Source organism: Gobio gobio (assembly GCF_949357685.1).
Source record: "Gobio gobio genome assembly, chromosome: 5".
Classification (NCBI taxonomy): domain Eukaryota; kingdom Metazoa; phylum Chordata; class Actinopteri; order Cypriniformes; family Gobionidae; genus Gobio; species Gobio gobio.
In genome coordinates, this window is record NC_137101.1 from 20,509,850 (window position 1) to 20,525,682 (window position 15,833).

General features: G+C 37.1%; 1 protein-coding gene across 1 annotated transcript in view; it reads right to left on the minus strand.

The window, feature by feature from the left end:
• cacna2d1a (calcium channel, voltage-dependent, alpha 2/delta subunit 1a) overlaps positions 1 to 15,833 on the minus strand; it is a 101,713-nt gene that overhangs the window by 42,302 nt on the left and 43,578 nt on the right. Inside the window, exons 4-6 of the mRNA XM_079817221.1 lie at positions 9,985 to 10,044; positions 4,705 to 4,740; positions 4,468 to 4,597 (exon numbers count right to left, since the gene is read on the minus strand). Of these exons, the coding sequence (XP_079673347.1) occupies positions 4,468 to 4,597; positions 4,705 to 4,740; positions 9,985 to 10,044 (226 nt within the window). The remainder of the gene's footprint in view (positions 1 to 4,467; positions 4,598 to 4,704; positions 4,741 to 9,984; positions 10,045 to 15,833) is intronic.

Below are 15,833 nucleotides of genomic sequence, written 5' to 3' on the forward strand. Positions count from 1 at the left end.
TGATGCTAACATTTTAAAATGAACATAAATGAACGCCCTAGCAAAGATATGACATCATTCCCCATGATGCCACATGATTCATTCTTTAAAAAAAAAAAAAAGCCTTTACTATCTCTTTCTTCTATTGGTTAATGATACTAAATTATTATTAGAATCATTACTGCCTTGACAATCGAATTCTAAGAAGGAGCTTTTGTGTTTGATCCCATGGGACATCTTTTATTACCCCTAATGTCACCCACTTCCTCTTTCCATCAAAACTCCTCCCACTCTAGGTGTGTAAATCAATGCAGGCTTCTCCATCACTGTCCAGACCCTATATTGATCATCTTTAAGAGGGTCCATCAGCAGCCAAATGCCATCTTCTCAATTTTAGCTTGCTCTGTTTCTATCACTCAGTCCTTCCTAATACTCACTCATGGCTCTAGTATAAAAAAAGGTATAAAAAAATATAAAACATATTGCGGAAATCAGTACATACTCAGTTAATTGTACTCAGTACATAGTCAAGCATTGTGTCCTCAGGCTCAAGTTATCTCTCCCATACATTTTTTGTTGTTGTTGCCCTAACCAGCCATTTTAGTCTCGCCCACTGTGAAATCTTGTTGGTTCAAAATCCTGTTCTTCATAATTATCCATTAAACATCAAATATGTTATGATTGGCTGAGACTGTGTAGTGTCGTTCAGCATTTTTGCTTTTAGTGTGGACAGACAAATTACTTGTCACTAGAAACTGCCATGTCACACCTGGTTAGGACATTTACGGTGAGTAGAAGAACAGCATCACTTACGCACACACACACACATGTATTCATACATACTTTTGCTGGAAATTGCTGGAATTAATTGGTTCCCTTTCAAAGTGGAACTTTGACGCTGCGTCTTGGTGCTGACACTATGGGAAACGCCTTCGGAACGCACTCACTGTGAAAAGTTTGCAGTGAAAAAGTTCTGCTAACGCTTGTCTCTTTTCACGAGGGAAAAGGGTCTGTACCCTGCGGTTCATTCCCTGCCGGCTCTGTTCGGGTGGGTTGCAGGTTGAGCCTGGGGATGAGTTTGGGACGGGGGTGTTGATTTCCCAATTTCCTATTGCCAGTTCAGGTGATCTTCTGGATTCAGAAGCCCACTCTGTGGTTTCCCCGTGCCAGCTGAGAGCATGTTGTTGGCGCCATCTAAGGAGCTAGATGTGGTGGGAGTAGGACATGATAGTGAAATTACTGAGCCTACTCCCTCCGCCAGCCCCGCATTCGTGGAGATGCTTGATGTAATGACCCGCGCTACGGTCAGTTTGAATTTGACTTGGACGTGAGAGAAGTAGGAAGTCACTTGCAGCCAATTGGATAAGCTTAGACACCGGTCACTCTGAGGGCGTTCCCCATAGTGTCAACACCAAGAAGCATAAAAATATGGCAAGCTATCAACTAGCTCCAAACTCTCTCACACCGGCCCAGGAAAAAAGCATTATACTGGTGTTGTGGAATCAAGAAAGCCTGCAATCATCCCATGAGAGGATATCCCTTCTGGACACACACAAACTTAATACACACATCATCTCTTTACATACAGACTGTGTAAGAGATCAACAGTGCAAGGAGCGGCTGATACATATTTCTCCATAAGACTAGTCCATGAAGGTATCATAATTTACTGTTTCTAAAGGAAGTGCATTAGTGAATGAGAGTGTAGCTGATCACATTGAAATGAGGCGTATCTATTTGTGTGTGTGTGTGTGTGTGTGTGTGTGTTTTAGTAGGATCAAATGTGGTTTCACACCCCTTCCTGTTGTTCATCCATCAGGCTGTCAGTCTGCAGGGTTAGACACCACACACATCCTCATTAGCTAACACCCATACAACCAGATATCTATCTCTGTCTCTCTCTATTTGCTTCTGTCTGGAAAGTTAGCACAAATAACTTCCCTCAAGATCAAACTCCCCTTACAAAAAATTCATTTAAAATTGGAAGCGCTATGCTATGACTGTACAACTATACTTCGGTCCAAAATGAACACTCGCCAAGTAGCAAATGTGTGGTTAAAAAATGGAAATGACATTTATTTGGCCAGTGATTAGGGGCTATTAGGAGCTGTGACCTAATATATGTGTACTTAAATCAAAATACATGAATCATGTAAGTGACTTGCACAAATAAAAAAATAAAAAACATATGGCACATCTTTTAACAGCTTTTTGTTCTGTAGAACTCTATGTGGTGACTAATACATTAAATATCCGTCACATTATGTGACCAAAAATAATATATTAGGAACAAACGCATAATGTGTTCTCAGGACTTTTTACAGAGAGACAGATATTATAAATAATATTTGAAAATAAAAATAACTAATTAAATAATAATAAATAATTATTTGACCAAAATTCTCTGCCATAATATAATTTTTTTTATAAATATAAGAATGTGAAACTGCAATAACAGATGCAGGTAGAAATTGTCTTTAAGAGTAGCGGCCGACTGTGCAGTAGTCTATTTTGTTTCTGACATTCTGATTGCGACAAACAAAAATAATTTATAGCTCAATTCAATGAGAGCGAGAAGGAGAGAGAGAGAGAGAGAAGGAGAGAGGGAGAGAAAGTGAGAGAGTATGTGGAGGAAGATTTGACGCAAACTTTCATTGGTTTAAATGAATCAGGGCAGATAGTCAACAGAAAAACCAATCTGAGCACTATGCGCAAAGCCAGAGGGATCCGTGTGACATACACACGTCATTGTGCTCTCTCTCTCTCTCTCTCACACACACACACACACACACACACACACACACACACACACACACACACACACACACACACACACACACACACACACACACACACACACACACACACACACACACACACACACACACACACACACACACACACACACACACACACACACACACACACACACACACACACACACACTATGAGCATGTCTATGTCCATCTTGAGATTGTGGTGACAGATGACACGGTGTGTTGAGGCAAAAAGTACAGATTCATGTCTTAATAAGATACACATACAGACAGCCCAGAGCCTCTAATAACACACACATAAAACTACACAAACGCTTCAATAATCAGCCACATTATTACATAATAAACTAGTATTAAATATAGAGAGTTAAAAAAGATAATAAAAAATAAAGAATATTGCCTGAAATATTCGCCCAGTGGCTGTCGCAGAGCAGGGGGTTATGGGTAAGCACTAACCAAGAAAATCAGGCGGAAAGCACAAGGTACTGAGAGTAATTTGAAGTGAGTAAAAGTAGATAAAGAGAGACAGCGGGACAGAGTGAGATGAGTCACATGATGAACGCGGCTGCTTCAGTCCTCATCTAGAACACAAATATCCCATCCAACTCATTTGCCTGTGAAACACTCACAAATGGTAAGCCACAGTGAGCCGACAGCTGAGGACAACAGATTTCTGCCAACACAGAGAATATAATACATCTTGTCTAAAGAAGGTGCTAGCCATTTTGACTATTTAATAATGAGTTGCAAAATCACAGCCAACATACACATTTGATGTTTATTAACATAGTCATAAGGGACCCATGAGTGGGCGGGGGTTAACTCTTTCCCTGCCAGCGTTTTTGAAAAAGTTGTCAGCCACTGTCAACGTTTTTGATATTTTTCACAAAATTTTCATCGCCCCCAGAATATTGAATATTGGTAATGGGAAATACATTTGAGATAGGAAGAAAATTTATATTTGAATGGCCTTGCATTCAAATTGCAAATGTGTTGGGTTCCTCCATGAAACTTTGAATTCTCTTATGCTTGCCAAGGCAATACAATGAACGGTAATATTGTGAAATATTATTACAATTTAAAATAACTGTTTTCAATTTTAACATATCTTAAAATGTGCTTATTGATGGCAAAGCTGACTTTTCAGCATCATTGCTCTTCAGTGTCACATGATCCTTCAGAAATCATTCTAATATGCTGATTTGGTGCTCAAGAAACATTTCTTTTTATTATTCTCACTGTTGAAATAAAAATTACAATATTTTGAAACATTAAAAATGTTCCCACTGTCACTTTTGATCATTTTAAAGCACCCTTGCTGAATAAAACAATCCTTTTTTTAATACTACAGGCTACAAGCTACTCATTATCTACTAGCTTCCTCAACACTGGTAGTAACCTGAAGACGTTCATAACCCATAACCTTTTAAAGCAATAGACAGAGAGTGAGAGTTATTCTCTTGCTGGAAGATATTAGGGGGTTGTGGGGTCACTCGGGGGCCAGGCGTGCTGCGTTAGAATTGGACTGCTCTCTAAATTTAGTCTGCCGTCTTTCCACAAGCCTCTGCCTGTCCACACCTGACACACAGCAATAAAGCTGAGCTGTCACTGAAAGATTGATTTTATAAACAGATATTTTAGTTACCACGCAAAGTCGTAAAAAAAAAAAAACAGAACACAGGTTCAGATGAGAGTGTGTGTGTGTACTCACAGCCCTCGTAGATATCCGTGGGAATGTGCACTGCTGCTGTATTGTATGAAACGAGGCGTTTAAAAGTAGGATCCTCTTTGAATTCTGGCTTGAGCCGGTTCTGGCGTATTTCCGTGTCATTAATGTCATACTAGGAAGATAAGCAAAATCTCTTAAATAACAAAAACAATTCTTTAATGTACATGTCTCTGTTGTTTAGTACTTATCATAATCTGCATTTGAAAAGTGAAATCTTACCTTGTCCTTGGCATTGTAGTAGATGGTGTCATTCACCTGTTTGATAAAGAGTGACAGAAGTTAGTGTTTCTATTTATCTTCTATATTTTTCAAAAGTTTAAATATTCATTAGGGTAGTGTATCCTAAAATAAATGTATGCTTTACATAGGTTTTTGTTTTTTAATAAATCATTCATAAACATTCCCAGAAGGTTGCATGGAAGATTTTGTGCAACAACTAGGTCTAATATTTCATAGTCACAAATTTTTATTATAAAATTTATTTTCACAAATAAACATTCCTAAAATGTTCTCACAATCAGGTCTTTCATTTATTTTGGTAATAGTTTTCTATATAGTGCAGGTTAATTTGATATATTATTTGTCTTTTAAAAAAAATCTTACAACGCCTGAAAATTTTGGTGCCTAATAAAATCATTATTATTATTATTATTATTATTATTATTATTATTATTATTATTAAGGGGGGGGGGGTGAAATGCTGCTGAGCTTGCATATGAGCTTTTTACACTGTTAAAGGCTTGGATTCCCATGCTAAACATGGACAAAGTTTCAAAAAATAAGTTGGACGTTTGATGGAGTATTTCTGTGCCAAAAATACTCCTTCTGGTTTCTCATAAGTTTCGGAAAGATTTTTTCACGTATGGTCCAAAGTGACGTCAACAAGGGCGAAATGTCCTTGTACGGACCGCACGGGCTCTACTCCCGGAAGGGCGCGTGCCACTAGAGCGAGAGAGCAACCGCGCTCTGCTCAGCTTTAGGGAAGTCATCGGCTGCGTGCAGTCACAGGACTTCACGAAATCAACAATGTCACCAAAGAAGTGTGTTTTTGGTTGTCAGGGCAAGACAACCCTGCACAGCTTCCCAAAGAACCCAGCGTTAATGGGACAGTGGATGGAGTTTGTTTTTCTGGAGCAGCTGTGCAAATGTGTTTGTTTGTTCCCTGAATTTCGCAGACCATGGTTTATGAACAAGCCCCAGTTCAACTCCGGATTTGTAGCTTGTGCAATGCTGAAAGATGGAGCAGTCCCAGCGATTAGGGTTCACGGTCGTGCGTTGGAAGCAGGCGGTGAGTAAAACTGCTTCAAATGTCTTTGTGTTGTTAGCTCCATTGTTTTTCTATGTAAACACGCACTAGTCTGACGTGCAAAACCGTTCCGCTTGCTACTGCTAACATTAAATTGCATACAATAATCCATAAACCCAATCATGTCCTCATAAACCACAAGTAAACACGCAAAAATTTTGTAAAACTTGTGCATGACAAGCCGCTAAGTAAGTATATAAGTTACAGTTACAGTACATACCATCCAGTTGTTAAGTCTGACGTCATGTGGCAGCGCTTCCGGGTCCAAACACTCTATCTCATACCACAAGAAAAACAACGGTGCTAATGTACACACACAATGTGGTGTAATACTACAAAAAATATTTAATCATAACCTTTATCTCCATACCAAAATTCCAGATTGCCAGACAGTGATTCATCTTTTATAAATAGTTAAAATATTAACGTCTGCGACGCTGTGAGCACAGAGACTGTTGTGTAGACTGTAAGTATTTAAAATGTTTAACTTTTTTAAATGTTTGATGTTTAATATGAATAAATAGCGCTCATAAACGGCCGTCGATGGCATTCTCAAGTGAAACGAGTTGAGGCTTGGACCCAGAAACGGCGTTCCTTTGGGCGTTTTCACACCTACCTTGTTTGGTCCGGATTTACGGACTTTTCAGTTTGGTCTGAATCAAAATTACAGGTGTGAAACCTCCCCCGTTCCACAGTACGGACCAAACAAACGAAATTTGGTCAGATGAAAAGAAGTAGTCTCGGTCCGGATCAAACTGAACAAAGGTTCGGTTCGTTTCTAGTGTGAAAGCATTTTCTGTATGGTTCGGACTTTCAGACCATTTATAGGAATTTCCTGTTTATGTTTAAATATTATAATGTTATTTTTAAATTCAATCTAGGCTACATTGATTATGAAAAGTGAAAAGATGCGCAATATGTCAGAAGACAGAAGGTCACAAATGATTTTGAACGAAATTTTGTATGATTTTAATTAGAAAGCCTTTCTTTAATGTGAATTTCGTTTTGTATAAATTGTATCTTAATTTTAATCAACGTTTAATCAGATAATTGCCTGGATTTAATAAATAAGAAGCAAACAGTCTATAGCAGACAATAATCGCGGGAGCGATCACATGCTTGGTACATGAACTGGAGCGGGTCTCAAATAAACCGAAAATCAGTATAGCTACTTTTCTCACAAACATGAGAAATATGTGTATATAAAGCTTGAAATGTTCACTTTTAAACTTAACGAATAAAAAATAGTCAAGCAATATGCGCACTGTTCAATAGTGGCAACGATATGCGTCCGTTCATTCATTCTTGTCAAAGACGCTGACGTCAGACGCACGTCCGTTTACAAATCAATCAATGTCCAGATGCAGCCCACATAGATGATGACGGGTGGACGCAAGTGTGTCAAGTAAAGTTCTTTAGTGCGCTCACATAATTGCAATGTGAAACCAAACCAAAACTAACCGAATGTATCAAATGTATCAAAACGTGAACTTCGGTTCGGACCTTGGTGCAGACTTTCAGGTGTGAAAACGCCCTTACTTAACAAGCGGATTAATATTAGCTGTGCGCGCTCATAATTCTTTAGCTCCGCCCACACGATACGCCTCCAGCCGCTCTGTTTTTTTCCGGAAAGACTCTGTACAGCCTATCTTTCTCTTATAAATATAATAAAACTAAAGACTTTTCGGAGATATGAAGGATGCAATACTACTCTATAGGCACTCAAGATTGACATGAGATTGACTGAAACTGAGTGTTTCACCCCCCCTTTAAGGAAATTAATTTATCCTTAAATCATGCAAAAAAAAAGTCTTTAAAAGGCTTTACTTGAACCACAATATTATTCCATGCTATTGTTTTTTTTTTTTATCAATCACCAATTTGTTTTATTTAAATGATTTTTGGGACATTTTCCATCTCTGGCAGTATGTTTTATCTGAATGGGTCTAACTGTTTTTATATAGCTCTCAATCTCTATGCATTCACGAGTTGTTCAATTTCTGTACTCTCTTTCCCAGAAGGAATATTGCTTTAGGTGTGTGTGTGTGTGTGTGTGTGTGTATGTGTGGACGCGTGTCCTGGTAAACCCTATGTTTTGTGGACAAAATGTCCCAACAAAGATGCCAATATCCGAAATCTTTGTCCTTGTGGGGATATTTTTGGTACCCCCGAAGAAAACGGCTTATAAATCATATAGAATATAGAACAGTATAGATACAGTTTTTTACAGTATAAAAATCATTATGTCTATTGAATGTTCCCATAAAATGTGTGTGTATGTGTGTGTGTGTCTTCTCTCAGGGTTGTTCTCCTCACAGTGTGAGGGCGCTGTCAGGACTAGCATTAGAGGGGCGTTAACAAGCAAGCTCACTATCTGACATACAGTTGCCTTGGAGACATAGGAGTGGATCATCACCGGCTGCCACCACCTGTCCTACTTGCTTGCTAATCATGTGGCAGACACTCTTTTTAGGTTATAGTACACTAACTGCTGAGACATCCGCGTACAGGTCACCTCTGCATCAAATTCTTGACCTTCTAGGTTGTGTGTTTAACACGGTTTGTACCAGCATCCCATCAATAATTCAAAAGAAAAACTGTCAGTCTGTCACCGGTAACACAGCAATTGTGTCTATAACAAACACTTGAAGAGAAGCACCTGCTGTGACAGCTGCAGGCAGGATGGACTTTTGAATATAAAGGCGCCCACACATGTTTTGCCTCAAATGGCCCTGAGTGTAACATTTTAAGTAGAAAAAAGTGAAACGTAAATTAAAAATGTGCAATAATAAAATTATACTATACTATTCAATACTATTGTGTGTAAAAACTAAAAGTCATTCATTTTAAGTGCTACTTAGTGATACTTGTGTACTATTGTAGTATTTATTAATATTTTTAATTTGTTTTTATTTTTATAATTTTATTTTTAAATTTAGTTTTAGTAATTTTGTTATGTGTTTTTGTTATTTTTATTATTTTTGGTAATATTTCTATTTAGCTTTCATTAATTTTTTTAATTCGACTTACTTAATTCAGTTAGTTGCCAAGTCAACATGTTTGTGCAAGTTTTTATATCTAATATTTGTATAACTTATCTCAGCTTCATTTCAATTACTGAAAATGATTTTGAGTTTTAGTTAAGAATAATAACACTGATCACAACATAAAAAATTTACAGAATGAAACATTTTAAATAATTTAAAGATTTGCTAAAACAGTGTTATTACATTTAACAGTGTTGTTAAATTATTAATGTTTTAAAAATGAACTTTAAGTGAATGTTAGATGATATAGTAAAGGTGATCTATAAATGAACAGGGTTTCTCTAGAGTTTTTATGATCAAATTTAAGACTTTAAGACCTTTTTTTAAGAGCTGCATAAATCATATGAAGTCCACACAATCTCAAAATATATAATTGATCTCAGATTCTATAACTTAATTATTCAGGCTGGAGAGCACATTCAAGACAGGTTTAAATATATACATGTTGAAATTATATGTACTAATTTATCAGTAGTACATCCGAATTAGAGGTTGATCGATAGGATTTTGCTAATATGAAAAATATATGAAAAATATAATTGTGCCAATCCTAGTCTATATATTAAACGTGTTAAATAATGTTCTTAGTCTTTTCTTCCTGTATCAGAATCAAAAGTCTCCACCAATAACTCGCACGCTATCTCTCAATGTCAAAATGGACTGACATCATTGGCAGATCATCTCTGGTCGTGATGCTGTAAGGTGATTAAAACTTCTGAATAAATAAGTGTTGAGCTAAAACGTAACTTTTTTGTTTGTTTGTTAAAAACATGTTAAATAATGAATCTCCCCTGCGGTCTAAATCAGAAATGAAATATTGCTATGATACCAATTTTGATGACTCATTCGGACAATACTGACGAATCTATAACAGACAACTAGACATCACATCCATTCCTCTGCAAATTAGAATTGATATTTCAGTCCGTGGGAACCTGATTTGCATCAATAAAACAGACGCAAGGGCTGAGATCAGGATGCCAACATTTTACAGTCCTATTGATTATCTCCTAATTGAGGTGATGGCGAGTCTAAATGTGAGAACTGAATAATAACATACCCAGGCAAAAGTTTCACAGCCTTATTTTTTCCACCTTTGTGTTTTGTTTCTGAGTGGTTATAAAATGTGTATGTGTGAAGCATTACGTCAAGATCATCCTTCCACTGGTGTTTCTTCTGCAGTTTCTCCGCTTCATCCGCCAGCGCCTACAAACATAAGGAACAAGATGAAAGTATACGTATAGGCCCAAACATACACAACCGCACAAAAGTTTGGGGTGAGTTTTAAAATTGATCAAACGTGATCAATTGTGTACATTAGCATATTAGAATGAATTCTGAAGGATCATGTGACACTGAAGACTGGAGTAATGATGCTGAAAATTCAGTTTTGGATTTCCGATTCCACAATATTACTGTTTTCACTTTAGTTTTGATCAAAAAAAAGCAGCTCTGGTGATTCAGATTCAGACTGTTTTATTTAAAGGGTTACTTATATAAAGCTTTTTGTATTATATACATTTGAAATGTCATTAAATTTTAACTTTTGTTTAGATTTTTAGCTTTAAAGCCACAATATGTAATTTTTCACTGCTAGAGGTCGCTTATTTAAAACATTTTTATTAAGCTTTTATTATGCACAGACGATTGCTTCCTGTTTTATCATATTAGATGCATTGTTTGAGTGTGTTGAAAGTTATGTTATAATGCTTCTCTCTGCATTCGCTCTGTGGCTACTATAAGACACTTGTTGCACAGTGCAGTAAGCTAGATCTATAGGCATGGTACTCGCGGTAAATCAAGAAACTGAGATTTAAACAAAAAGATTAACTGTATTGAGCTATAACAATGGTTAGCTTTCTGTCGATGAATGTATCCAAATGGTTGCTCATCTGTCTAATAAAACACATAATATATTAAAGCGTCATTGGTGTTCCCATGGTTTCTATAAAATATTTGGAAATCGAGGGTAACGCAGGTATGATGTCATTGATAGGCGATCCTGGTTAAAATTGTTTATTTTTCTGGATTTAAACATTCTTGGAAACATTTGGGATAATGTAACTACACAAGTCAACAAAATATATAACCTTGTTCTACTGTTTTTTGGACATTTTAATCCAAAAATCGTACATATTGTGCCTTTAGTGAAGCATTAATGAAACAAAATGACTATGGAGTATAGTGTTTAGGTCTGCATCCACAACATGTTATTACGAGATGATAATCTACTCTGAGCTGTTTACATCCTCAAACTCAAAATTATGCATTTCTATGGCAACACTATCAACGGCAAAATGAATCTGCAGTGGTTAGGTGGCACTAGCAGTCACACAGTACAAGTCGAAAATTCTGTTATAAATGAAACTAAAAAGTTGTAATTATGAGTTCTACAAGGACTTGAACACTGTTTACAAGTTGAAATCTGATAATTACAGTAGCTAATTATGACATGGCGTGAACGGACCTACAGTATGCCACAAAGTCAGTCAAATCTTAAACGCCTAAATGAGTAGAATTTATCAGCAAACTTATAATTATTCTTTATCAGCAAAATTAAAATTTGTAAAAAAAAAAAAAATTGGTTTTAATTAAATTTACACAACCCAACTGAAAACATCAGGGCTTAAAGAAAATCTTATGTATCCCTTGAGTTATCATCACATGCCAATATTTTGCCATTCATGTGACCTTCATAAGGCAGCATTAAAACTCTTTTTAGCTTTCCAATGAACAGAAGAATTGATATCACTGCTGCCAGGAAAAAAAAAAACTTTGTCCGGAAGAACATGCATGCCAGTAAAGCAAACTAAAGCCAACACATGCACATCATGCATAACCTTGAGACATTTGAAGGCTTTTTATGCTGTAAGCACAAAATGTAGTACAATTTCAAGGTTTTGTGATGTTAATCCAAACAAAATATCCACCGGAGTATCGCCATTATTATTAGATTAAAAGTACAGGGTTGTTTTCAATCACTTGGTCCTCCAGGGGAAAAGAATGAACAAGTGTAATGCATGGCTAGATGATGAAACCTCTCCTCCCACTTCAGACATCCCATAATAACTCGTTGACCCCAGGGTCTACGCACTCCGATGAGCTGTTGCCATAACAACCCCAGCGGTGTGGTCTCAGACTCATTAGGACTGGGGTGTGTGTTGGTCTTAGTGCCAGCCCCTGCTGGCACACAATCCAGAGAGGATGGGTAGTTTGTGGTTCTCAAGTGACACTGCAATGTGCATGGCAAGAGCTTTTGTGATTTTCAGCACACAGATCCTGCATCAGCATTCAAACATCTCTCATCTCAGATTGCCCAGGGTCGTTGCCAAATTTCACTGGGTCTGGAAGCCCCCTCTTCTCTGTAAGCATAGGCTATATAGAGGCACAGTCCAAGGTCCACTAGGAGGCTTCGGACGGACGGAGAGACTTCTTTTTTTTTCATTCACGGGCTATCCATCGCTTTAAGATACATACACATAATAAAACATGGGACCCACTTTGTATTAGGTGGCCTTAACTACTATGTACTAACATTTTATTTAATAATTTGATACCATGCACTTATTGTGTACATACATGTTTTTATATTGTACTTACATTTAAAAAATACCTGCGTGTAATTACATCTGTAATTAATTTCTGTAGTTACATTTGTAATTACACAGTTGGCACTTCCCCTACACCTAGCCCTACCCTTAAACTTACCCATACCACCACACCTGTCCCTAACCCTCCCCGTATCCCACCTCAATATCAGCAAAGGTGTTTTGCAATACAATTTGAACACAGTAAGTACATTGTACTTATTTTTTGATGTAAGTACATAGTAGTTAAGGCCACCTAATATAAAGTGGGGCCAAATTTTTTTTTATGATAGATGCAATTAATCACAATTAATCGATTTAACAGCACTAATACAAAAAGACATTTATTTTTGCTGTTTTAAAATAATTAATGTTTATATTTATTCACTAATTAAATATAACTTAAAATGAAAGAAATGCATTTTAAAAATATTTAAAAAAGTAAAAAAAATAAATAAACTGACATCATATATCTTATTATAATTTATCTTATCAAGATTCGTTTTTTTAATCAAAGAACATACAGTTATTAAAATTCCGCTATTAAAGGGGTCACTAACTGGCTTTTAAAAATTTTTTATACTGTTGTCTGAGGTCATCTTATGACGTTTTCGTGGTTTTTACATTCAGAAACATCATAATGAATAAGTAATAGACTATTTCTGCCCTGATTTTGAGGCTCTCTCAAGACACGCTCGGTTTTGTTGGGCGTGCCGCACTGAAGACTTGGAAGTAAACGCCCACGGCTAGGATTGGATAAGATTTGCATATTTAATGAGCTTCAGCTCCCCTCAGCACACGTGGGAATTGTTTTGAAAGTGTGTGGACAAACGCACTGATTTGCCTTTATCAAATGCCTTTATCAAACAAACACAATGATGCATCTCACATCCACCCGCGATTGATTGGAATGTTATTTTTTTATTACTTGGCTTTTTGTTACAAGTCCGAGTCTGATCACGAATGAACCAATAACACCTCAAATAAAGGATTCTCCAGCCTGTGACAGCGTGCTAAGGTATGATAAGTTAGACACGTACACATAATCAATACGGTCGGTAACAATGCAATACTATCACATATAAAAAACACGTTTAACTCAGTTAAACTCAGTTCGTTTAACTCAGTTAAACTCAGTTCGATGATAGTTTGATGTTCGATGAAATGATTTTTTTATCATTACAGCACAATGAAAACAGTAAGACATTCATCTGACATATACTGTATGTGCATAGAAGCCATATCCCAACACAATTTATCAGTCCAGCACATGATTCAAAAGATGTCGCATGCCCCATAATTGCTTACAGTAATTCTATAAGCTGTTTAAGGTCAAAGGTCAGACTGGTATCAGCCTATAATACAATCATAATGCAAAATCCCAGAAGACGGTCCTGCTAATGTGTGCAGAGAAAAACAGGAGATACAATCTCTTACAGCACTTTGTCAGCAATGTACAAACTCACATTATGCATCAGATAATTATTCACTCTTGTACCGCAGCTCTCAGGTCCAAACACCTGATGAGCAGAGCATCACTGTACATGCTGAGAACACAAACATCTGCTGCTCCTGTGTATCTACACTTTAATTCCCTGAATACTTCGCGAAAAACAAATAGAAATCAAAGAAAAGCTAAATAAATAAATCAACAAAGGACGAATGCACACACATTCATTCATGAACAAAACGGTTATATGTGCCCTCTGGCCAACCGACTTACATGACTAACTAAAGCAATAATTAAATAATATATATGTAGATTCTCCTTTGATGAGAGAATTTTAACATTAAAGCAGTGAAACTCCATTAAAAATTACCCAGCTTATGTGTCTCTGTAATACAGCACTACATTCAGCATAAAAAAGCCACATTTTGTTGGGAATTGACAAGCTCTTCAAAAATCAGCCAATTACCCTATGAATACTGCCACAGTGTTGAAGAATGATGGAAGAAATGGCGTGAAATGCTGCAGGGTGGATTTGTCACGTCTCCCTGCTGTTGTGAATGTGTGTCATTTAGCTCAGTTAGTTTAACAGGATCTCTATTTTGTCTCATTTGTGTTTTGTATTTTCTTGTTTCAACAGCTGCCGATAATAATGTATACAGTATTCACTGTACATTCATCAAAACATGAAAGGTAAATCATAAAAGATGTGCATGTGTGTCAATCCTACTCTTTGTATCACAACAAAGAGGCAAAGGCAGTGTGTGACAGCTGTGTGAAACACAATGAACCCATGAAACCCATAAACACAAAATCTGCATTATAATAAAAACACATGGAGTATGTCTCTTACTAAAAAGTAAACTAATGTTCAGTAAGTTTTTTTATCTGCATGTTATAGCGATCTCAAGAAGCTTTGTTTATGTCAGGGAGTTCCTGGTGTCACATGGTATTTATCTTCTTCGTCTGTATCATATATGTCCTACATGTGCACGGAGCGCCCTCTGGCTGCCAGTATGAACTGAAAACACAACACATCAGAGTATCCAGCGCTCATAATGATTACATCTGCGCATTTTGGGTAAAGATTAAATAAATAATACTTCTCTGTATAGAAATTTGACATAGACATATGAGATTTATCAATATTCCTCCTCATCTGCACACTTTTGAACTAAAAGCCCTGAGGGATGTTGTTTTGTCGCGAGTCTTCATGACGAGCATAGAGGAGTTTTTTATGAATGAGAGCAGCTGACGCTCATATTACAATCAAAAGGTATCAACGCAGGTTTTCATATTCATAACTCCTGACACATATTAACAAATTACGTTCACTATAAGACTTTGAGAATAAAACAGAGGTAAAAAAATGTAAGCTTGAGCCTTAGATCTTTTTAATGATGTATAGTTTGTCAAGGTAATTACTTACATCTGACAGTAATTTTGAGCTAATTTAAACAAAGAAAGCTTCAGTGCGTCTTCGCGCAGGTTTTTGCGCTTAATATTCACAGATGCTAACAGAATAAACTTAGCCTACCTTACACTCAGCGGCAGAATCCGTTGCTCTCAGAAATGAACAGCTTTTCATGAGGAGAATGATTCCAGGATTATTCAACACGTCTCAAAACTATGTAGCTGAAGTAACGGTATAACTGTGCGTTCACACCGCCGCCGGCGAGAGCGTCAAAGTGGACGGAAGTCATTCATTTTCAATGGGAGCCCGGCGGCGAGCTCTGGCGAGAGCGGAGCGGCGCGTTTTGGACGATTTGGGCGTCGAGGAAAGTTGAAATCAGGTCAACTTTATGGTAATGAGCTATGACGCGGTTCGGCGGCAGCCGGCGGCAACCAATGGGAATGTACAAGTGCTCCGCTTGAGAGGATTCCAGAGAACGCAGTGCTGTAAACTTTGGTTCTGACCACATTAGTTCCCAAGCAAAATAGAGGAGAGGTTGATCACTGCT